The sequence below is a fragment of the Temnothorax nylanderi genome, unplaced genomic scaffold (genome assembly GCF_030848795.1).
Source record: "Temnothorax nylanderi isolate EJ_2023f unplaced genomic scaffold, tnyl_v1.0 TNYL_tig0054_pilon, whole genome shotgun sequence".
Lineage (NCBI taxonomy): Eukaryota > Metazoa > Arthropoda > Insecta > Hymenoptera > Formicidae > Temnothorax > Temnothorax nylanderi.
This window is the reverse complement of record NW_027249116.1, coordinates 537923-561057: the sequence shown is the minus strand read 5'-3', so window position 1 is coordinate 561057 and position 23135 is coordinate 537923. Positions and strand designations below refer to the sequence as shown.

Genomic DNA, 23135 nt, shown 5'->3' with positions numbered 1-23135 from the left:
TACTTGGCGTGAAAAAGTCGGCAGTAAACGCTCGGATTATCTCAATGTAGCTTACATACATGTGTATATATACGGCATACAACTGTCGTATAATACTACTATACAATCTTTCTCAGGCGGCGTCCCTGAATTGCACAAATGTATTCGCAAGGATATACCAATACATTATATGCAAGTATATATAATCCACGAGTGGGGAAGAAATATTTCGCTTCACACACACATGTGAAGAATAAAAAAGCCATCCGTGTTGTTTTCCAAAATGTATTTACTTAAAAATACAATGAAAGTTTCAGTTCTGATGGAATGGGCAGAAATATATAGTCTGTGGTGTGTCGGTTACTTGGTATACGTTGAAAGAGATGATGCAATGGTATCCTGTACAAAACTAGCTTGAACAAGACTTATGAACACACAAACCAAATTCTTAGCCTAGGATTTTCGTTTACGTTAAATCGTGTGACACACACACACGCGCACACACACACACACACACACACGTGTGTGTCATTTACCAGATTTGATGTCTGTTGAACTTTTTCTTTCCATGCTTACCTAACAAACGTAGGGGTGTAACGGTACGTGGGCGATCAGCCTGATTGATTGTAAGACCCGTTAGCACCAGTAAGTGAATTTCGCGAATCGCGTCGAGTACTCGAGCGCGAAGAAGAGTACCGTACTCTGCCGGGCTTGACACAGTACAAAACGCAAGTCTTTTCCTTTTTTTTTTTTTTTGTTCAGGATGCGTGTGTTGCCAACGGGGCTTGGCGTTTTATTTAATAAAATTAAATGGGTCTATGCTTATAGTACGTATAGTATAGTATATACTATGAACGCTAAAGTACTGATTTTGCTCAGGCACCTGTACTTAAAGATAGTCCTTTGCCAATTTGTCATATCGTCAAGTTACTATCTTGAAGCAAACACGTGTAAATACAGCAGCAGATTGCGTATAAAACCGTAGATTAACAGAGACTGCCGGAGATGGTATGATCTGTACGCATCACATTGACATCGATCGGCTTTGTTGGACGCGTTACATACACTTATGATGAGGAGTATTCGCGAATTTCCTTCTTTCGCACCACCGAATCTGCCGATGGTAAGAGATTTTTTTGTAAGTATCAACGTTACACGATCCAACCTCCATCTCCTTGGTTTCCATACAGCGGGATTTTTAGTCCGTGTGGTATCAGAGCAGCATTTACACCGCTCGTCTCCTCATAGTTTTCAGATATTAAACTCATCACTACTTATGAGAACGAATTCATTTTCTCTGATCTAACTGCGTTTTATTTAACTATTCTCATTCGAAAATATTTGTACATTAAAACGTGGGACATCTTCTCGCATTCAAATTATCGTTACCTTTATTTAATTATTATGCTATGGTACAATGGTATAACCGCAATGTCTCTTCACCCTTTTATCTAACAGTCTCCCGAAAATAAGTAGCGGCATGGACATGCCAATCGCAATGATTCACCGACTTTTGCACAAAGAGCGATCTTCTTGTTTCGAATCAGAGTTATCGAATCAGCAAATCATCATTATCAACATTATCATCATCATCATCATCATTATCATCAGTATCAGTAAGTTATTAAAAATTTTTAGACACCATTAGCAAATCTGGTGTATATGTCGTTATTAAGATATCGAAACGTGGACTATATATAAATTATATACGGAAAAATTATATACGAGAATAAATAAATACCGCTGACTCATTTTACAACAGTCCACGAATCATTGCCAAAATAGCCCACAATAAAGTCGAGATAAAATCGTAATAGATAAAAGTAACTGAAACGCTCGAATTACACTCAAATGAGAACATTCGAAAATAGGGAGAGTACTTATTACATAATAACTGTCACAATATGTAGTCCGGATTCTCTTTTCTTTTTATAATTTCGCGTCATGTAACGGCAGTTCTGGAGAGTTATAAATATATATATAGATTTATCTATATGTGTATAATTGAAACTCTTATCTTCTACAAAAAATGATATAATTGGTTGAAATGAATAGAGAATAGTGACGGGGCCCTTACACTTTACAAAGTTGACTGACTGTTCGATGCTCTCCCTTATCTATGCCCAAGCCTAAAGTGTAACAACCTCTCCGCATTATATTACGTTTATATAATATTATCGTTAATAATAAAATGTTTCTTATCCCATAACTTTATACATACTATGTATAATTATTATGCAATATTAAAGTCACATATTATTCATCCATACTACTTGACGCGAGCGTTGCATTTAATCTTAATTCCTGTCTCTATACCAAACAGGAGCACGAAGCGGCGTTACGTCTATTTTTTTTTTAATTTCCTTATTTTAGTATACATTGAATGCCGAGAGATGTCCATTCATGCCTATTTACTTTATTTGCCGTATATGTTACGTATGAATCGCTCAATTCTGCTCGATAGCCTCGCGCTCCTGTGAAGACACTGCAATTACACATTTCGATTCGAGAAGAAGAACTCAATATATCACACACACAAGGTGAGAGACATTCGTCGAACTACAAACGTAAATTTGATTTTTAATGTAAAAAAATCATCTTCGAATATTCATTTTACACTATTTAAATATATAATAGTTTTTTTTTATCTTAAATAAGTAATCTTGTTATAAAATTGTCTGTCCCGACGAAGAAAGCCAGATGACGGCAAATACCAGTTAGTAGGTGGTTCGGATAAAACGATAGATTCGTCTTGGGAAATCGTGCACGTGTACCGAATGGACCGATCGATCGATCGAAATAAGAATCTAGACAGCGGATAAGATCAACTCATCGAATCCTCAGGACGAATATACAGTTATCATTCAAACTACCTAATAGCATTTGGTGACGGCTAAACGACCAGAATTGCGAAGAGCCAAGACAAGTAGAGAACTGCTCACAAGTAGTCGGCCCACCACAATTCCGGTGAGGTGGTAATTTTTACTTGTCGATCGGAAGATAGAGAGGGTCCAATACGGATTGGGCACGATGGATATCAACATTGTTACCAACCACTCAATATGAGAGTAAGTTTGCTGAGTTTGCCGAAAATCGACCACGATGTCGTCACGTGCCTAACGCCTCCCTTCTTAATTGCATAATGTTTTCCCTTTTTTCATTATGCGTCATCTTCATCGTCTTCCACCTCACCTTCTACCTCACCTTCCGCGTCGTCATCCTCTTCATCTGTAATAAACGATAAACGTTTCAGTGAATGAGGATTCTCGTTTAAAAATCCATTACGAGATACAGTTTGAGATAGGTCGCTTATATTTACCTTCTCCTTCTTCTAAATCTTCTTCACCCTCAGGTATGTCATCATCATCGTCATCTTCCTCTCCGTCACCATCTACTTCCTCCTCCTCTTCGATTTCTTCCTCAATCTCTTCTTCTTCTACCTCTCCGTCTCCATTCTCCTCCTTTTTCTGTTTCTTTGTTTCTTCACTTTTCTCCTGCAACACGGAAAAAACGGCTTATTTAAAACAAATCCTGCGATAAACAGGCAGGCTTTGGCAGTGAATAAGCGAGGAATCATTACCGATTACGAGTATCTCGACGATTGCGTATAAAGTGCAGATTTATATATTCGACTTGGTCCGTTTGGCGCGTACAAGGAGGCGTACCCTTCTTTTAACGTCGAACGGACGATAGGAAGGAAAGAAAATTCGGCGCCAGTGCAGCGACGCGATAACGGATGAGACGAGAGGGATAGAGGAGAAGCGCACCGGTCGGCGAGGAGGACAAGGTCCCTTCCCGCCAAGAAATACGGTGGACAGGCGCGGGAAGAGTGGGTGGTGGGGGACTTTCCCTATCCGCTAAAATACGGTAGGACAGGAAAAGGGAAATGGCGGAGGGAATCGCGTATATACCGGGCGATCCGACAGCGCCGAAAACACGAAGAACAGGTAGTAGAAAGTATTACCACTTTGCCGATAAACGTTTAGCTTGGCGCGGAGCTGTCCTGTGACTTCGCCCCCGCGTACTTCAAAGCGGCGCGTGTTAAAGGTGTCTGTGTGTTGTATGATTGCGCGCGCGTATGAGAAAGAGAGAGAGAGAGAGAGAGAGAGAGAGAGAGAGAGAGAGAGAGAGAGAGAGAGAGAGGGACTGGTTAATCGTACTTTACACGAAATAGGTAAAAGGGGAACGCGACTCTACAAGCGCCTACATACGCGCGCGCAACGTTACCTCCCCCTCCCGCCCTCCGCGAGTTGTAGAGCCATGCCCTTGATCCAGTCCCGATGGCCCGTAACGGCCATAACGCAATAAGCATCATAGTTTATCGATTTCGAGGGAGGAGACGAGGGGAACGGCGGGGAGCCAGCAGCCGAGAGCGGAGTTTGCTCGGTGGGCAACCTGAAAACATGCCGCCAACGAGAATGCCGACGAGGGCGTCCGACGTATCGTTCGGAATCGCGATTTATCGCGACAGCGATCGAGATCGCCGCGCACGAGGGGCGCGCCGAGGCAGCGCGGCGCGCGTCCGCTCCGATATGTCGGAGCGACTCACGCAACGGCCTCCGATATTCGGGCATATTCTAACGTCGCTCCGGTTTTGCGCGGCCGCGAGGAGCCGCGTCGGTAACGCCGGACTCGTGACCATACGGCGTTGCTGACTGATCATGGTGGTAGTAGTAGTTGTTAGCGACGGTGACGACGACGGCTGTGGCTATGCTCGTATTGCTCGTAACTCGTAACGGCGACGATGGTAGTAGTAGTGATGGTGGGATGGTATGGGTGTATGAGTAAAGGTGGCGGGTGGTGGGGTCAGCGGCGGCCGCCGGCTGGCGTAATAGCATACACGCGCCGTGTGTATTCGCCGGGTATGAGAAAGCGGCTTCGGATGCGCGCGCGGAGCCACGCCGGCCAATCGGGGAACGCGCAGATCGGCGACGCGCGGTGGGAAGACCGCGGTGATTGGCAGATGACGGAGCCGCGCGCCATGGCGGGGATGAAATTCGCGCTGCGTGCAATTCGCGTGCGAGCGAGCGAGCGACCGAGCGAGCGAGCGAGACGAGGTAACGGGGTGGGGTGGGGATAGAGGGGAAAGATAAGGGAGGAAGATACCGAAGCAGCGTGCCAAGTGTCGTGCAACGCGAAGCCTTCGAATAAAAGCATAAATCTAAACTAAAGAGAGCCGGGCATTCCGCGAGACGGATATCACGTGGCCGTCGAACGAGGGGGAGAATTAAACCCGCGCGGCTCCCGCGTCGAAGGCGCCCGCGATCGATCGCCACGATCGAGTAACAATAATAACCGGAAGTTAACCGGCGGCGGCGCGCGATTCGGCATTCCATGGCGGCAAGTGTCGGAGCGGGATCGAGACGTTCGACGCTCGATCAATGTTGAGCTTTTTCCCTTCCCCCTCCCTCCCTCTCTCTCTCTCTCTCTCTCTCTCTCTCTCTCTCTCTCTCTCTCTCTGTGTCACTCTACTTGGAGTAATTGTACCAGCGTATATGGAGTAGACCTGTTGCGATAAAATGCTAATGAAGGATCGGTTACCGGTGGCGTCTACAAACAATGGTAACCCGAAGCGATCGAAGAGCTGACGCCCGCGTTACTTCGAACTCGCCGGCGGCTCGCGGCTCACGGCCACCGCCTCTCTCATTCGTCGACTCGCGAGCGTACGATATCTCGACGTGAATGACAGCGGCACATTCACGCCGTTGCTCGCTCGACACGACGACGCTGCCGGGCTGCCCGCTGCCGTTGCCGCTTGTTATCCCCCGCACGATTACCTATCTATCCGTTTCCAATCACGAGGTCTCGCAGATAACCCAACGCTCCTAACCTATCGCATAGACCGCGGTCGTCGTATAAATTTCTTCGAACAAACGATCGACGCGATGAAACGTTACGTAATTAACACGTGACGCTATGTGAATCGCATCGGCGAATTATCAACGAGATCGACGCAGTCCGCGCGAATGAGCTCGTTAAACGCGTCGGCTTTTCTCGGAAATCGCCAGCGCCGAATTCCTTCCTAATCGCATCAACCTCGTCCAATTTCCGACGAGGACGTTTCTCAAGTTTCGAGAAAACCGGCGGAATAACCGGAGGAACGATCAATCAGCATCGTGGCGCGCGTACGAAACGCGTATAGCCGGTTTAATTGAGATAATTAAGCGATAAAAAGGTACGCGCGCGAAAAGTCGAGCGTCACGAGAGAAAGAGAGGGACGCGACGATAACCATTAAATGCAATAAGTTATTTCTGGCTGGCGGAACATCGATCCATAACTGCGTTATCCGATCGACGCGGCGCCTTTTCCCGCCTTCTCTCAATAGGGACAACTCCAGCGTTCGCGATCGCCGTCCGAACTTCGGTCACGTCGTATCGATACCGAGAGAAAGAGGCGAACGATTTTCAGCGGGTTTGGAAAGCCGAAAGAGCGGAGCGCGCAGTTCCCTCCGAACGGCGGGCAAACGTGATTCCCCATTCAACTCTTCTCCCTCGGCCTCGAGCTTCCCGCCTTTTCCCGCTCGCGCCGGTTCTGGAACGATACTAATCTCGCATATGTATTATTCTTTTTCTGTCACATTTTATATGCGCACGTACACGCGCGCGCGCGCGCGCGGGTACAGAAAGGATGTGTGTGTATATGTATGTTCCAAAGAGAGAAACGCTCGAAAAACATCTTTTCCAGTGCCTTTCCGCTGCCCCCTCCTTGGTCACTTGCGCGCTCGCGCGCGCGTCCGCGGTCTAGGGGCCGATATCACAGTCCCCGATTAACGTGATCCTCCGATTAAACTCACTCTTGGTCTTTTTCTAGGAGGACAGTTAGAAAGAGATGCAAAGTGAGTTTAATCGGAGGATCACGGTAATCGGAGACTGTGATATCGGCCCTAGAGCTAATAGATACTCAGGAGTTGCCGATGTAATAAGGACGTGTCGACCTGCGTAAACGTGCGTATGTGTAAGCGGCGCTCCGACCTTTCCACGTGACGATCGACGCGGAGGAAGAAGTTTACGGCAAAACGGCTGGCTTGGTTGGATTTCCGCCGTCCGGCGTTCATTTCCTTCGTTCGTTCGTTTCGTCTTACGCGGAGGAGACGCAATCGCATGGTAAATTATCGGCTAAAAATACGGCCTATCGCGCGGCGCGGCGCGGCGCGGCCGATGACGCGACGGGCGGCGGTGTGCCGCGATTTAAGATGAAAAATCGCGGCAACGATGTTTTCTCGAAGGTTCGTAGTAACGTGCCGCTGCGCGCGACCGCCACACAGCCGCGAAAAGAACAGGGAGGTAGGAGAGCACACCGGGTATATAATGCACGGCGTTGCCGCTAGCTGCGCAAGTGAGGTATCTTCGACGAAAAGATAGAAAGAGAAGGACGGAGCGAGCCACCGCCGCCACCACCGCCGCACCGCCACCGCCACCGTCGTCGCTATACGTCGGCGGTGTAGAGAACGAAAGAGAGAGGGAGAGGAAGAGGAAAAGAGGGAGCGGGAGACAGATAGAGCGAGGAAGGGGGAGGGAGATACTCGTACAAACGGAGCGAGAGGAAAAAAAAAGCCTTCGTCGCGGCATTTATGCGCGCGGATCGGTAAACAATTTCAGGGCAACGTGTCGACTTGGAGTAGATACGCGTCGGTCGTCTATCGATCGACCGTCGTGCGCGATTAACCCTCTTATAGCGAATTATCGATCAATTACGGTAGAAAGAGAGCAGCGTTCGCGTGGGAGCGTGACGGAGCAAGAGAGAGAGAGAGAGAGAGAGAGAGAGAGAGAGAGAGAGAGGGACGAGTGATGAACGCGGGCTTGGTTTCAGCCGCCATGATGGAAACCGACACGGCGGCGGGTGACGACGGTGGAGAGCGGCGGCCGCCACGGCGATCGGAAAAATGCGCGGGACGCTCGTTTTTCCGGATCGCGACGCTGACACTGCCATGTAAAAATGGCGCCCGGTCGGCGAGGCACGCCGAGCACGAGGCGGCAAGATGCAAAAGCGGCGACAGCGCGGGTGCGCACGGCAGAGGGCGCGTGGGGCCGAAAACCCGCGAGGAGACGAACTCGCCGGACGGGAAAAAGAGAGACACACGTACGAGAACGAGCACATGGCGCCGTGGACATTCTCTCCGTTGCTCCGATCGTTTCCCTCTCTCTTTCTCTTTCCGCCTGTCTCTCTTCGCTGCTCCACAATGCTAAATATCTCTCTCTCTCTCTCTCTCTCTCTCTTCCCTCTTCTTCTCTTCCTTCCCATGCGCGCGCGAACGCGCGGAGGCTTCCAGCGTTGCCTCGAATTTCAGCTTGGAGCGCGGAACGCGGTAATTATAGCTTATTCCGATAGGAGTCGTCATCGCCATCGTCATTATCATCATCATCATCAGCCATCGGACGAGAACAGGCGAGCGAGCGTGCGAGCGGGCGAGCGGGCGAGCGGAGACGGAAGGGAGAAAGAGACGGAGAGAGACTCGTCGCGTACGCGGTGGCTCCACAAATACACAATGGCGTCCCTCCGCGCGCTCTACGCGTTCGCGATGAAAAAGCACTGCGCGCCGGATGAAAGACGGATGCCGTGGGTGCACGCGCGCGTCCGATCGAGCGTGCTCGACTACGCTCGGAGTCGCTCGCACGGAAATATGGAGTCCGGCCGCCGAAGAAACGCCGGCCGGCGCGGCGTTCTCCTCGCTACGCCGTGCCGTCGCTCGGCGGCGCGGGCTACATGGCTACATGGCGAGCACGTTTCGCCACGCGAAGCGTGGCACGGCGGGTCCACGGCGATGCGTAGAAGACGCTGAGCGGGCGGGAAAATCCGTATCGGCCGGTCACGGGTCGCCGCCGCCGCCGTGACGACGACGACGACGACGACGACGACGACGGCGGCGGCAGCGGCGGTCAATCTCGAAGCGCGTCGATGCGAACCAATGTCTCCCGACGGCGATCCGAGACCGACGGCGTATCATTTCGCCTTCGCGTTACTCCTTGCGCGTTACTCCGGACAGATAGGCGCGGATCGCGACGACGAGGGTCGACGGGTCCCCGTCGCCGCGACGAACGTCACAGGATAAACGTTGTCGAACGCGAGAATCCGCGGAGTATGGTCGGAGTACGGTACTCACCTCGGCTGGCCTCTTGATCCCCTTGATATCGCATTTCGCGTCCGCGGATGCCTTGTCGTTCTCCGTCACCTTCTCCACGGCGACCTCGTTATTCTCCTTGGTACTCATGGCTGGCTCAATCGAAGAATCGGCGTGCGCGTCGATAATCCAAATAGCTCGGCTTCACGACTCGAACTGAACTCCGCCAACTCCGGTGAAGTACGAAAGAGCGGCGGCGGCGGCGGCGTTGGCGGCGACGACGACGACGACGGCGGCGGCGGCGGCGGCGGCGGCGGCGGCGGCGGCAGCGGCGGCGGCGGCGGCGGCAGCGCGTAACGAGACTACGAATACGTGTCCTCACACGACGTCGGTTTCCGCCGAAATGCCCGTCGCCCGAGAGAGCAGCGTCGTCAGGCGAAGACCCGAGGGGCTGCGAGGGAGAGGGAGAAGGCGAGAGACGGAGAGAGCGAGAGGATGGGGAGGGGGAAGAGAGCGCGAGCGATACGATGGAAGGGGGAGCGGAGGCGGAGGCGGGAGGAGGCGAACCAGTCAGGAGTGGAGTGTGTGCCGACCGTGGTGGCGCGAATAGCGCAAAGCGAACTACTAACTACTACCGAGTACCACTACCAGATCCCGGCTCGCTTCTAGGCACGTCCAACTTGGCTTTGTTCAAAAATGAAGATGGCGCGGCTTTGAAAGCTGATAAATCTCTGATTGGCCGATCTTCCGATCGCTCGTATCTCGACGTTATCACGGGCGAGTCGCGATTTTCTAGCGCCGCACCGAGTCTCGCGACTTCCCGAAGGGCTTTCGCGCGTAACGCGCCCGCCCCGGGTAGAAATAAAATTAAAACTCGCGGAGGACGAGGGGTTCGAGAGTTCGTGGCCCGAGCGTGACGTCCGGTTCGAGGCTACGTCGCTCGATTCAAATAAGCCTTGGCGCTGCGAATCCTCGCTCGCATACGTGGCCCTTTCGGGGGATCTCGCGTTTGCGAAAAATCGATAGATATTCCGTCCGAACGGCGCGACGAACGGGGGCGCGAACACGACGATCGAGCGGGGGAACGATCGCGAGATGTCCGCTGTCCGGTCCGCGACTCGCGGCGAATTTCACGTCGTTCGCGCGTCACTTTCGTTCGACGGGCGACGGCACTCACGGCACGCCGGTCGCCGCGGCACGTCGAGTGCACGCGGCGCGGATTTTATCTATAGATAGAAGGAACGACGGCCGAATTCACGCGGATCTGCGAACCCCCGACGAAATCAAATTACGTAGGAATACAAAATATGTAGCTCGCGAACTTTTCCGAGACCCGCGTCAACCTTTCAGACTACGCGACGCTCGAATCGTTCCTCGTCATTATATTGCGCGTCAATTCTGATTAAACAAAGAGATTAGTATTTCTTGTTTCATTACTATTAATAACTACACTTTTATTGTTATGTGTCAGAGGAACTGTAATAAAAATTAAAAATAAAGAGACGCAACCCGACCTTTCCCTTTAAAAACACATACATATATATGTATATTTGTATATGTATGTATGTGTACATATATATATATATATATATATATATATATGTGTATAAAATTGTTTGCATGTGTATGTATGTATGTACACGTAGTCACTGCTTGTCGACCAATTGTGCGCACACGTTCATTCATCACGCAAGATTATTAAGTAGATAAGCAGATCGTTAGACTGAATCCACCGCGCAAAGTCGCTCGTTTATTTATATCCGGTGTAACGCGAATAATGAGGGGGTAGCTTAATATAAGATCGCTCTTATCGATTGGATGTTTTATATACCAATTTTGATGCCAGTTGTGTTAATGGCGTAAATCCGACACGGCGGTTTCGCGGAGACCTTCCCGACCATCGGAACCGCGAACGTTTCCTCCCACGACGACGTCGTATAATCGGGATTCGTTAAAATATCGTAGCGTCGGTCAGTTAGATTGACATTTAATTGCGTGTGAAGCGCAACAAATATATTCAAGGTTTCTGAATTTATTGCAACGCAACGAGGAAAAAAACGCGTGCGCAGGCGCGCGCCGCACGGTTTCTGTAAGCGCCACGATTTCCGGTCAGGTCAGGTTACGCGCAGGCTAAGCATCTCCTTTTCTTTCGATACGTCCAAGATGGTAGGTGAATACGTGATTTTTCACGGGTTTCTATCCGTAAATATTTCGGGAATCGTCTTCGCGAATCGCTTGACGAAATTCGCGTTTGCGTTCCAATTACATTCATCGAAATTTACCGTAAATATTTTCTCACTACGTTGGGGTAATTCGACGTGGTGAAAGACATAACCTACTTCACGGAACGCGTACCAAGTGTTTTGATTTGACGCGACGCGACGACTCGTATGTTTAATCGAGTTTCGTATAAATTATTTATATAAATTAGAAACCACACACAGATGTATTTCAAATATTCGGTCATTACGTCGTTGTACAAAATTTGTGTCGCGATGTCTGTCAAAATTTTACGTTACGTGGTTCTGTCTTTTATAGGTTAACGTGCCGAAGCAAAGGCGTACCTTTTGCAAAAAATGCAAGGTACACAAGACTCACAAAGTGACGCAGTACAAGAAGAGTAAGGAGCGACATGCCTCGCAGGGCAGAAGGCGTTACGACCGCAAACAGCAAGGATTTGGTGGTCAAACCAAGCCCATCTTCAGAAAGAAGGTAAGCGCACGATAAATTGCACGGTTTAGCATTTTATATTTATTCAATGAATAGAACTGAAATGCGAGATCCCCTGACTAATGATGAATTAAAATGATAATATGCTTAAAAATATTACCGTAACATTCTCTTATGCAAATTTATGGACATGTACATTAAGCCACTATAATAATATTGTAATTCAGTTTGTAGTCGACAATACCGATAATACATTAATTATTAAATATATTTAATTATGTCACTCTAGGCAAAAACAACAAAGAAAATTGTACTGAGAATGGAATGTACGGAATGCAAGTATAGAAAACAAATTCCGTTGAAAAGATGCAAGCACTTTGAGCTGGGAGGTGACAAGAAGAGAAAGGTGAGCACAAGTATATCTAGAGTATATCTATCTAGAAGATAATCAGATAAAAGTAAAACACACACACATGCATCAATTTTGACTAACAATTTACCGTTTTCTTTTTCAGGGTCAAATGATTCAGTTCTAAGCTACCCACTCAATGTTTTGCATTTTGCATTCTGTATTTAATAAATAAATAAATAAATCTATAGGGATTTGTACATGTCTTTATTTTATATTTTATAATGCAAAAAATATCTAATATGCCTAAAACGATTAGCGCATACAGCATTAAAATGATTACCTTGTTACTTAGTCACCTTGATTCTCATCGTTTTCTGACAATCGTGGTATAGAAACTATCTGTTGCGGATTGCTAACAAAATAAAAAGAAGGACTAGAGTATTTTAACTTTATGTTCTTGTCATGCTAGAGACAGATTGAAACTTGGTACACATGTGCAGTGATAGTAAAAATTATTTTTCATTAAATGACAGGGCATAATCAAATTTTTAAAATTAATGTTTAAATTAACGCTGATTGTTAATCTTATCATTTAACATTAAATGTAGGTATGCGTTATCAATCACATTGATGTAACAATGTCATAAATATCTCTATGTAAGAAAAAGATGTCGGACTTACTCTAATATAGATGAATCCAATCCTTCCTGTTCCATTTTTAATTTAACCGCTTGTTTCGGTACACCAACGTGTAACATTTTAAAGTATCTTTCATAGCGTGGATCTTTAGCTGCGGACTGTACTTCTTTCTCTTCGTCCTTAGGCTTTGCCTCGCTATTATCAGGCTCATCCACTTCATTTACTTCTACCTCTTCCAATTTACTCGTCTCATTCTCATTAACATTACTCGATTCTTTATGATGGTCTTGCTCTAAACCAGGTATAGAAGATAACTATGCAGAAGCAAAGTAAAGCATTTGTGAAAAGATGGAGTATATTCTGTACGCAAGATAATTTATTTTGCAAAGATTTCTCTCTCTCTTTTCTGCTGACAAGAATACACGTACCCGCGATTCTAATATTTCTAACGACGCTTCTAACTTTTGCAACTTATTTTCGAAATCGAACAATCTCTCCTCGCAGGACAAGGCAAATTTGTTGAGAAACGTGACGGTATGGGTGATAAAGTGATTTATGAAGGAGACCGTGCGCTTCTGGTTGATCGGCGGCACCTAGAATACAAATCATTTCAGGCCTGCTTCCTGGGCATCGATCACCGTCGAGCATTTCAACGGGCGTCGTTGAGCTCCGACCGATGCACGAGAAACGTCAAAATCTTTATCGACACCTTTGCGTAGTCTATAGTCGGCTCGATTATCGGTATCTTGTAGTCACTCATCGTGAATTACCAGCCGCTCAGCTTTCCGTTTATCAAACTGTCAACAACTGTCAACTCGCGTCTGCTCGCGTCATGTTAGGAAAACATCCCTGCCTTCACTCTTCACTCCTTCACTGCGCAATCTGCGCATCGGGTATGGAGAATTGGAGAGCGGAAACCGCGTCTAGCGTCTCGAATATTTTAATGGTTCTGTAGCCTGATTACGTCACTGAGGCGCGAGGAGAAAGGGGTTTTTGAATTAATTTATTCCGCTGACAAAGTTATCGAGATTTGATTGAGATTTAAATAAATATATAAATAAATCACCAATTTTTTCACAATTTTTTTGCAAAATATTTTAAATAATATTTAAATAAATAGTAAGAGCTCGAAATTACTGGGCATTTAGGTAATAAAATAATAAACATGTATCTCTGAAACAAATTATCTTAAAATTATGGAAGAAATCCTATACTTTTAAATTCATTTGCACATTTCATCGAAAAGCCTCGACTACGCGTTGGAGATTGAATTTTGCAAATTGGAAAGTAGAGCTCGACCAATCGAAATAGTTTCAATCCTCGAATTCTTTCCTGATTGATCGAATTCTAATCTTTCGCGATTCTCGGTCGCCAATGCGGTCTGAATACGGGTTTGAGTCCGGAAAGTGCGGGAGAGCTGGGGAGAGCTCATCCACCGTCCACGAGCATCTATTTTATTCTTTTCGACTGCACTTTCGGTACTTTTTTTTCAAAATTTCCTCCCTTCCTTTCCCAACCCTCGCGCGTACACGTATTTCATAATTTGCATTTCGCGCATGTAACTTATTATGATGCACCTCTAATGTACGAGGTACGGTAGCTAACTAGAAGTTAAATTACTATGACGGCTCCGCGGTGCACCAGCCGCACCAGCCGCACCAGCCGACACTGTCCACTCGTTGGAGGTTAGGTCCTCGGATCGGGGTGAGAAACGTTCGACTGCGGTTCGGCCTCACGCGAGCGCATCCGTTTGTCAGCCGGGATCTGACTGCATGGGGATTACGTGGTACCCGAACATTATCTGAAACATGGACTCGCCACCGAACCTGGAGACCGTCTACCAGGCCGTGTTCTCTTTATATAACAATACAAATCCGGCCGAGCCAGGAAAAGCGTCACTATGGCTGGGAGAATTGCAGAAATCGGTGAGTACACGTTCGTTTTAATATCGTTAAATGTTCAACTTTCCTCTCGTGTCTCTTCCTAGATTCGATCGTTCGCATTCTGACATCGAACGCGAGCGTACTTCTCGTTACGTTGACGGCGTCGTGAGTCAAAAATATGGGAAGCCGCTTTCTAACCTCAATGGGAAGGGTTATCACCCTGTCATAAGAATATATTTTTACAAGTCACTTTGTAAAATGAGCAAATTAAATTAAACGTGAAACTAGTAATTTGCACTTTTTCACTTGCGTTTCTTGCCTATGAGATTTGATCGATATATTTATCTCGTTCTATCGACTATTCGATTAGTAATTTATAACATATAACGTTCTGTAGCTTTAAGGAAAAAATTATTGATCATATTTTAAGCTTCATAATGAAGAATTTGTTACTTGTACGTCTTTCTTCATTAATGTGTGTTTCTATAGGTATTCGCATGGAAAATAGCAGATGAGATGTTACATCAAAAACGAAATATGGAATCTTGTTATTTTGCTGCACAAACAATGCGCACCAAGATCCAGCTCTCCTTCCATGAGTTACCCCAAGAAGCTCACACTTCATTGCGAGATTCATTAATGGAACATATATCGCAAATCAATGAACACACTAATTCTGCCATTGTTACTCAGGTATTTATATACATTCTTCGATAAAACTACTTTCATATGTTTTAAAAGGTTTTTATAATTCAGTGCTTGTTCTACAGATTGTTATTCAATCCTTATTAATGGTGTTAAATTTTCACGCTTACAGTTATGCTTAGCTCTAACAGATCTGGCTCTACAAATGTCCTCCTGGCAGAAACCAGTGATAGATTTAATTAATAGGTTTGGAGGAAACACCGCGCATCTATGGCCGCTACTTGAAATAATGACGGTATTTCCAGAAGAAGTAAATTCAAGATCACTTAGGTATAGCGCGTTATCTTGTTGCTTATTTGGTGTCACAAAGTGACGATCGAAACAATTAAACGTTTTAAATTTTACTTTTTGTACAGGCTGGGTGCTAATCATAGACAGCATATATTACATGAACTCAATACGAATGCAGATACCGTGACGGAATTTCTGGTATGTTATTCCTGATATAGATTCTAATTTGCGTCTCTACTTCTTTATTCACAACCTTTAACTCTTCACCTGATCTCTCATAAACTATAAATTGACCACTTTCACATAGAATTATGCGTTATCCCATAATTATATATTGTCATAAATATATAAAATTACTTAAAATTTATACACAATCATATACATATGCACATTCTATTTTAACATCGGTATTTCATATATAGTGTAATTGCAGAAAATGTGCCTAAAAAACAGCGGAGATAATTTACAAATCCAAATCACTATTTTGCGATGTTTTACCAGCTGGATAACCGTTCATGCAATACCACTTAAAGCTGTACCCTCGAGCGAGGTAGTCGTTTATGCTTTACAAGTGAGTCTTTTGAAACTGATAAAATGTTTTCGGAAGAGCTAATTGCCTTCTATCCTTTATCGAATGATTCTACTTTCCAGGTACTCAGCAATCATATGGCTGTTTCACAACTTCACGAAACGGCTACTGACTGCATCTGCGTAATTTTGCAAGTGTTAGGGGAAGATAGCAATACCAATCGTGGTAGTGACAACGAAACGAGCGTGCAGTTGCAGCAATTGCAATTGTGTCTTTTCACAAGTGTAATGAATTTAGAACAACCATATCACTTATCTGTTGCGCACGAGGACATGGAAAAGTAATTTATTTAGTTTACTTAAGTATGTTTGTGTAGCATAAACCCCTAGTCATTAAATATATTGCAGATCTATAAGTTATTGTCGAATATTCACGGAACTGGCCGAGACGTTTCTAGATACTATAGTGACAGGTAGCGGAGATGGAAAGCAGCATTATGCCATAAAAATCTTAGATCTTGTCCTTACATGCGTTGGTCATCATGATTATGAGGTATTTAAAATATATATATGTATATATGTATGTCGATTTATTATTATATAAATACAAATTAGTATTGTGGTTACTGATTAAATAATATCTTTTTCTAAGGTTGCACAGATCACTTTTAACCTGTGGTATCGACTATCAGAAATTCTTTACCAGAAAAATAGCGATGATCTTAATACCATATTCCGACCTCATATTGAGAGACTGATTGGTGCCCTTTGCAGGCATTGTCAAATGGAACCAGATCATGTCAGTATATTTGCTATCAAGATTTTATAAAAAAATGTCTTACAGGCAATAGAATGATTACTAGAATTATGTATTAATTACCAGTTGGGTCTCGTGGAAGAAGGAGGAGGAGGAGAAGAGTTTGCTGACTTCCGAAATCGCGTATCGGATTTGATAAAAGATGTGGTGTTCGTGGTCGGGAGTAGCCACTGTTTCCGACAAATGTTTTCGTCATTGACCGGAGGACCTGGCCCGCAAGGTCAATCTGTACATGCACCTACTTGGGACTCGACCGAAGCTGCGCTTTTTATAATGCAGGCGGTGGCAAAAAATATTCTACCGTACGTTGTCTATTCATTATGAAACAAAGTATTTAAAGACCAAATATAACGAGTTTTTGTATAACAGAGAAGAAAATGACGTCGTTCCGAAAGTGGTGGAAGCTATTCTTAATTTGCCGGAAAACACTCATATAGCCGTACGCTATACCAGTATTCTCCTGTTAGGCGAACTATGTGAGTGGGTAGATAGGCATCCGCAATCATTAGGTAAAACTTCAATAAACACTTCGGATTCATTAATTCGGGTAACAATTCATCAATTTCAATGACATTCAAATGTATTTTGTTATTTCAGAACCAGTTTTAAATTTTCTCTTAGACTGTTTAAATCAAAAAGGTTTAGGAAGTGCCGCTTCGGGTGCATTATTATGTATATGTTCAGCTTGTCAAGTGCACATGACAACGCACTTTTCTGGACTTTTGCAAATAGCACGTTCTCTCGACAATTTTGCTATTAGTAATGACGCAGCTATTGGCCTACTAAAAGGTTGGATACAATTTTATGGGCTACATTATTTACGTTATTATTAAAAATTATGTACGCGATTGTGAAATATACATAATCTTATTATGTATTTATTTAATTTTTTATAAATAAACTAAATGAAAAGTGCTAATTGTCATGACAGGGGTGTCGATAATTTTGGGGAGATTACCACAGGAGGAAATTGCTCCGGCAATGAGAGAATTGTGCTGCTTTCAAGCAAGTTCCCTGTGGGCACTTCTGGCGGATGGAGTTCAAATCGAGAGAGGAACAAAGACTGATCCTGTGATATGGCTGGATAGATTAGCCGCTATATTTAAATATACTAATCCTCAAATCTTTGATGACCCTCATCCTTGTCAACCTGTAGTCACTGAAGTGAGTGTTCAAAAATAAAAAGCCTGATTCTTAACGCTAATGACATTTATCGTGCATATTTGTAGATGTGGCCTGTATTGTCAAATGTATGTGAAACATATCAACGAGACGTGAGAGTCATAGAGAGATGTTGCCGTTGCATACGTTTTGCGGTGCGCTGTGTGGGCAATCAGTCTGCCCATTTGCTCGAGCCAATTCTGAAACAAGTAATGATTTCCGAACGAATAATAACGAATATTTAACATCCTAATTATATCGTTATTAATGCACTTATTTAAAAAATATATATATATATATAATTTTTTTTCACAGATCGTACCGTTGTACACGGTACATAAACATAGTTGTTTCTTGTATCTTGGCTCTATATTGGTGGATGAGTATGCGACCGAGTCGGAATGTGTATGGCATCTGGTAAATATGTTACAAGCTTTCATTGCCCCCACTTTCGCCCTTCTTGAACAAGAAGACGGTTTGAAAAATCATCCGGATACAGTGGATGACCTATTCAGATTGTGTGCCAGGTACAGCAATGGTTAATTAATATTATCAATTGACATATTTTTATTGAAATGATGTCTGATGTTTCGTTCTTTTTACACAAAAGGTTTCTTCAAAGAGCCCCTATTCCTTTATTAAATTCTCCTGTAATGGGGAGCATCGTAGATTGTGCTATAATGGCTTGCAGTTTGGATCATAGGGACGCTAATAGTTCAGTAATGAAATTCTTTTATGATCTTATACATAGTGGTCGCACTTGTAAGGTAATTCTTCGTGAAACTTTTATTTAAATGAACATTAAAATAAAATCCTTCTAATGTATGTATAATTTACATAGATTAGCTCTGTACATGTATTTTGTTTTTTATTTTTCAGGAGGAATCAAACTACACGATACGACGACAATTGGTACAAAATATATTGCAAGAAAAAGGTCAAACATTAGTCATAAAATTACTACATGCTTCAGTGTTTGATCTGTCTTCTTACATGCAGTCTGATGTGGCGGATGTCATGATAGAACTTAAACGAAGCGATACAGACGTATGTATTGTAGTTTCTATTATATATTTCGCATTTTACGTAGAGAAATCATATCTTATATTTCCTATCAGCTCCTGTCAAAATGGCTGGAAGAAGCTATCAAAACAATGCCGTCGCAAAACGCAGGCGGAGCTCCTACAGCAACACCTGAGCAACTACTTGAATTTCATAGTGCAGTCACGAGGTATATAACATACAATTTCATATCAGTAAACAATATCAGAAAAATTCGTAGCGATTTTTACGGAAAAATCAAACAATATTTATATATTTATATGTTTATATTTGTTTATAAATTATGAACGATCGATTTAATTATCTACTTATTCATCGGAGATTGCTATGAATTTTTCAAGCAACTCGCAGAACTTAATTGATTAATATCTTTCTGTTTTTGTTTTTTTTTAACGATATTTAGGTCTGAACATACGAGAATCGTCGCAAATGCTCTACGAGATTTCGCGCGTCTGTATCGCTAATGCATTTTAATTGTATATTGATTTTATTAAATTCCTCAAAAATTATTCATAAGATCTTCCAGCAAGTTTCGATTGTGACATCTTGAAACAACAAAATTTGCTATGGTCTCGCTGTACAAATATATTAGGAAAAAAAGTACCAACATTTTTTTATGTTCTTACTATCTATAGTTATGTTTGCAAACTACACATGTACATGTATATGTATATGTATATATTGTATGTGGATAAAGGTGACTTTTATAAATAATGTATCACAAAATTCTTTATTTTTCCTCATATATTTATTTTTAACAATTTTCTTTGTTATATATACATTTTTATATTAGAATCACATCTGTATATTAGTATTTATTATTAGAAACAAATATTAATATATATAGAAAAAAGGAAATATTTTTTTTTATTTCAATATATTAATGAATTTCGAACACAATTTTAAACAGAACATAGAAATTAGATATTTTTTGCAGACATACTATAAATAGTAAACTTATAGAATCCCTTAAGACGATGTATATGTGTTAAAGATTTTATTTATAAATCAACTGGATTATACCGAACCAATCATATTTGTGCGTGGAATATATTATTTTAAAAAATGCTAAATTTTTTAAATGTTTCAATAGCTGTTCGAGTATACTTGCTAATTTACTCAATCCAAAAAAAATTATTGAAATTCCAAAATATGAACGTAATTAATGACGAATGTTTAATTGACAGCTTAATTGATGTGCAGAGCACACTGAGAGTTAAAGTAATTTTTAGTTAGGCATTTATAAATACATTATGATATCCAATGCATATAAAAATAATATGACTTTTGATAAATCACGTGCACAAGTTTTAATTAAGAGAGAAGTTCTAAGTGCAAAAGTTGATCATATCCGACACATCAGCCGTTATTTTTTAATTAATGTTGTAAAACATTAGGCATATATTTTTAAATTGAATAATAATTACTACTTATTCAGTTTTGTAAGACTAGCTAATTTCTGATTTGTATATTGTAGTATCATAGCAAAGGAAATTTTCTTACAGTTGTATCGATATACGTGAATACTATTCGCATTACATTAAAAAAAAAAATTTAGAAATTTATACAAGTTTTTCCATGTTTACATATATAAAATATATCTCTAGTAGGTATATATTTTAAGTATATTCTATATACATAAACAATTATACAACATAACGATGGATACAAGTAGCAAAAACCTTGCTGTGTTACTGTAATAAGTCTACGAAAAATTATGATTATACAATTATCTCTAAATGAGTATGATATAATTGTTATTGTCTAGCTTGACGCTGAATTTAATGTTTTAAGTGTACAGATATACAGCTATAAGATATCGCTTTTTCTTTGTGGAGCGTTAATGTACAGAACGAAATGCTTGCGGTTAAGGATAAGGAACGATAGGAAACGAGAATTTCTATTGTACGTACGATATAACGCATCGATGTCAAAGCTCGTTCAACCTCGACGGTATTCCCCACGAGTACTGTACGATGTAGCATTTATGCCGAGCGCTAATCGTTCATTTTGTTTCATAGTAACGGAAAACCTTCGACGAAATCTCGAATAAAGTGATATTTTTTAACGAAACGTAACATCGTCTTTCAGTTATATCGAAGACACGATAATCTCGGGCGAGCTCCCGAGAAAAAAATTGTGACCGGGGAGAAGCAGAGTTTTCGCCGTCGTCGTTGGGTCGACCGGGGGATCAACTGACGCGATAACGCCTCGTCCTGATTGCGGAAGATGTGACGGGGACAAAAAAAATCTGTTTTTAAGCCGCCAGCTGCGCGATGCACCGTTCACGTTCGAGCGACGCGATCGGTGCGTTCTCGGCCGCAAGGTGAGCCGAAAATATTTGAGTTGCCGAGGGGGAAAACGTGCAGGTGCCGCGCGTTCGACGTCGCGTCGGCTTTTTTTTCGCGAGATGGTCCATATTTCGCATCGTATCGATGCGAAACGCCCCTAAAAATCTGCCCACTTCGTCCCCAGCGAACGTCTCTATTTTTGAAATTACATATATGACAATTGAATCGTCCAATGAATATTTTATGAAACTGAAATCTTTCGTGGTATCGTTTGGTCGTTTGGAAATACAATAAACAAATATAGGCAACGAGAAATTCTTGGACACGTTTCGACGCTATCTTATTTGTACAGCTTTTTTTTCAAGCGGGAGAGAGAGAGAGAGAGAGAGAGAGGCAATAAAGTAGGTAAGAGCCGAGTGGTATCCTTCCCGGAAAGCGGACCGTCCCGTGTCGGCAGAAAATTCTGGTTGCACGCGTCCGATTCGGGATTGGATATCGCCGAGAACGACCGTTCCGAGAGATTCTAGCGGACAGCGTCGCATCGGGGCTGCAGGTTCGGATGCCGCGTCCTCCGTCCAGGACATTGCTGGCGGTCCCGGTGCCTGAGTCACTCGGCTCGGATGCTCGGATCGCGTTATGACTCAGACGCGGACGGGCGTTATTGGCTAAGGAATTGGTTTCTAACAAAGGAATGTTGTTGCAAGCGGACGAGCACAGCCGGGCGCTTGACGCGTCGTCTTCGCGTCGCTTTCTCCGCTCGCCCGTCGCTCCGAGCGAATAATTACGAGGTTTCAAGTGATTACCGGTCCTTTTCCATGTATCATTTACATTTTTCAGCATATCATCGCGAATGACTGATGTAGAAACTTTTCGCATAGGGATTTATTATACGTGTTACTTAATTATTATTAATTTGGCTGCTCCACGTGAATGAGTCACGGCATCACGCCGCGTCAAATTTAACGCGAATCCCCGCGTACGTATTAACGTGCGATTACTCACGTCGACACGTCGACGAGTACCTATTCCGAAACCGTTCCGGAGCGAATGTCCACGCGTGCGTCACGCAGCGTGTGACGACGACGGCTATCGACGCCCACTTGATACACATGCGTGTGTATCGTCAGCGTCGTCGTCGTCGTCGTCGTCGTCGTCGTCGTCGTCTATCAACAAAAGACCCCACTTGCGGGCATTGACGGCCAGCGCGTACATACGTGCGCACATATATATCGACAAACCGTATATCTTACATTAACATTGCCGCGGTACCATTCACGGCTTTCCACGGCGCGAATGCGCGCGTTGCGTGCGAGCCGCAATGACGTCCGGCCAGAAAGACAGAGAAGGAGAGAGAAGAGGGAACGAGAGAACAGGGGAAAAACGAAAGGGAGGATAGGTAGGTAAGCGGTTAGCGAGAAAACCATTTTTCCGGAATGTCCGGCCGCCTCGGAGAGCCGTGACTTCACCCGCATGCAGTATCCTGTCTTAAAAGGGACGGACGTTTGTAAGAAAGAAGAAAAAGGAGACAAAAGGGAGAACGAGAGCTTCGCCCACGCGGTCTGCAAATTCCGCACAAAAGCGGACAAAAGCTGCGCTTACACCCTTAACGGCACGCAGAGGAGCGTCGTCTACCTGCGTCTCCTGCGTTCTGCGTCTTCGAACTCTTCGAAGCCAAGGTTTGTTGTCGTAACCTTACGAACGTGGATACATATGAAGAAGAAGAAGGAGCTGTTAAATAATATGCAAGAAAGTAATAAT

The 23135-nt window shown here is 43.8% G+C and overlaps 4 protein-coding genes across 5 annotated transcripts; 2 read left to right on the top strand and 2 right to left on the bottom strand.

Annotated features, from left to right (window-relative positions):
• Positions 1-250: 250 nt before the first annotated feature.
• Positions 251-9808, bottom strand: LOC139772852 (uncharacterized). The gene is made up of 3 exons (XM_071706810.1): positions 9081-9808; positions 3299-3473; positions 251-3207 (listed from the first exon to the last, which is right to left on the bottom strand). Exons 1-3 carry the CDS (start codon positions 9186-9188, stop codon positions 3140-3142), a joined length of 351 nt encoding a protein of 116 aa, XP_071562911.1. The 5' UTR covers positions 9189-9808; the 3' UTR covers positions 251-3139.
• A 1093-nt stretch (positions 9809-10901) lies between these two features.
• On the top strand, positions 10902-12311 carry Rpl36a (ribosomal protein L36A). Its single transcript, XM_071706811.1, has 4 exons — positions 10902-11204; positions 11577-11750; positions 11998-12114; positions 12224-12311. Exons 1-4 carry the CDS (start codon positions 11202-11204, stop codon positions 12242-12244), a joined length of 315 nt encoding a protein of 104 aa, XP_071562912.1. The 5' UTR covers positions 10902-11201; the 3' UTR covers positions 12245-12311.
• Ccdc53 (Coiled-coil domain containing 53) lies at positions 12304-13587 on the bottom strand. 2 transcript variants are annotated; one of them, XM_071706807.1, is made up of 4 exons: positions 13409-13587; positions 13128-13292; positions 12742-13013; positions 12304-12472 (listed from the first exon to the last, which is right to left on the bottom strand). In XM_071706807.1, the coding sequence occupies exons 1-4, from the start codon at positions 13457-13459 to the stop codon at positions 12409-12411; spliced, it is 552 nt and encodes a 183-aa protein (XP_071562908.1). In that variant the 5' UTR covers positions 13460-13587; the 3' UTR covers positions 12304-12408. The 2 variants fall into 2 exon arrangements, with proteins under 2 accessions (XP_071562908.1, XP_071562909.1); XM_071706808.1 differs by lacking the exon at positions 12304-12472 and having other exon boundaries at positions 12738-13013.
• Positions 13588-14218: 631 nt separating this feature from the next.
• Tnpo-sr (transportin 3) lies at positions 14219-21164 on the top strand. The gene is made up of 18 exons (XM_071706802.1): positions 14219-14624; positions 15072-15275; positions 15400-15557; positions 15644-15716; positions 15952-16089; positions 16170-16387; positions 16455-16599; positions 16699-16845; positions 16930-17165; positions 17233-17372; positions 17461-17652; positions 17795-18027; positions 18093-18233; positions 18340-18551; positions 18635-18791; positions 18904-19071; positions 19143-19255; positions 19490-21164. The coding sequence occupies exons 1-18, from the start codon at positions 14508-14510 to the stop codon at positions 19548-19550; spliced, it is 2853 nt and encodes a 950-aa protein (XP_071562903.1). The 5' UTR covers positions 14219-14507; the 3' UTR covers positions 19551-21164.
• Positions 21165-23135: the final 1971 nt, after the last annotated feature.

Bases quoted from the DNA above. Each gene is read 5' to 3' on its own strand.
- LOC139772852 (XM_071706810.1), bottom strand. From the start codon at position 9,188: ATGAGTACCAAGGAGAATAACGAGGTCGCCGTGGAGAAGGTGACGGAG. The intron at 3,474-9,080 runs GTGAGTACCGTA...TCCGTGTTGCAG, and splicing joins GGATCAAGAGGCCAGCCGAG to GAGAAAAGTGAAGAAACAAA. The intron at 3,208-3,298 runs GTAAATATAAGC...CGTTTATTACAG, and splicing joins AGATTTAGAAGAAGGAGAAG to ATGAAGAGGATGACGACGCG.
- Rpl36a (XM_071706811.1), top strand. The intron at 11,751-11,997 runs GTAAGCGCACGA...ATGTCACTCTAG, and splicing joins AGCCCATCTTCAGAAAGAAG to GCAAAAACAACAAAGAAAAT. The intron at 12,115-12,223 runs GTGAGCACAAGT...TTTCTTTTTCAG, and splicing joins GAGGTGACAAGAAGAGAAAG to GGTCAAATGATTCAGTTCTA.
- Ccdc53 (XM_071706807.1), bottom strand. From the start codon at position 13,459: ATGAGTGACTACAAGATACCGATAATCGAGCCGACTATAGACTACGCA. The intron at 13,014-13,127 runs GTACGTGTATTC...GCTTCTGCATAG, and splicing joins TAGAAATATTAGAATCGCGG to TTATCTTCTATACCTGGTTT. The intron at 12,473-12,741 runs GTAAGTCCGACA...TTATTTTGTTAG, and splicing joins TTGGATTCATCTATATTAGA to CAATCCGCAACAGATAGTTT.
- Tnpo-sr (XM_071706802.1), top strand. From the start codon at position 14,508: ATGGACTCGCCACCGAACCTGGAGACCGTCTACCAGGCCGTGTTCTCT. The intron at 16,388-16,454 runs GTAATTTATTTA...AATATATTGCAG, and splicing joins GCGCACGAGGACATGGAAAA to ATCTATAAGTTATTGTCGAA. The intron at 16,600-16,698 runs GTATTTAAAATA...TCTTTTTCTAAG, and splicing joins TTGGTCATCATGATTATGAG to GTTGCACAGATCACTTTTAA.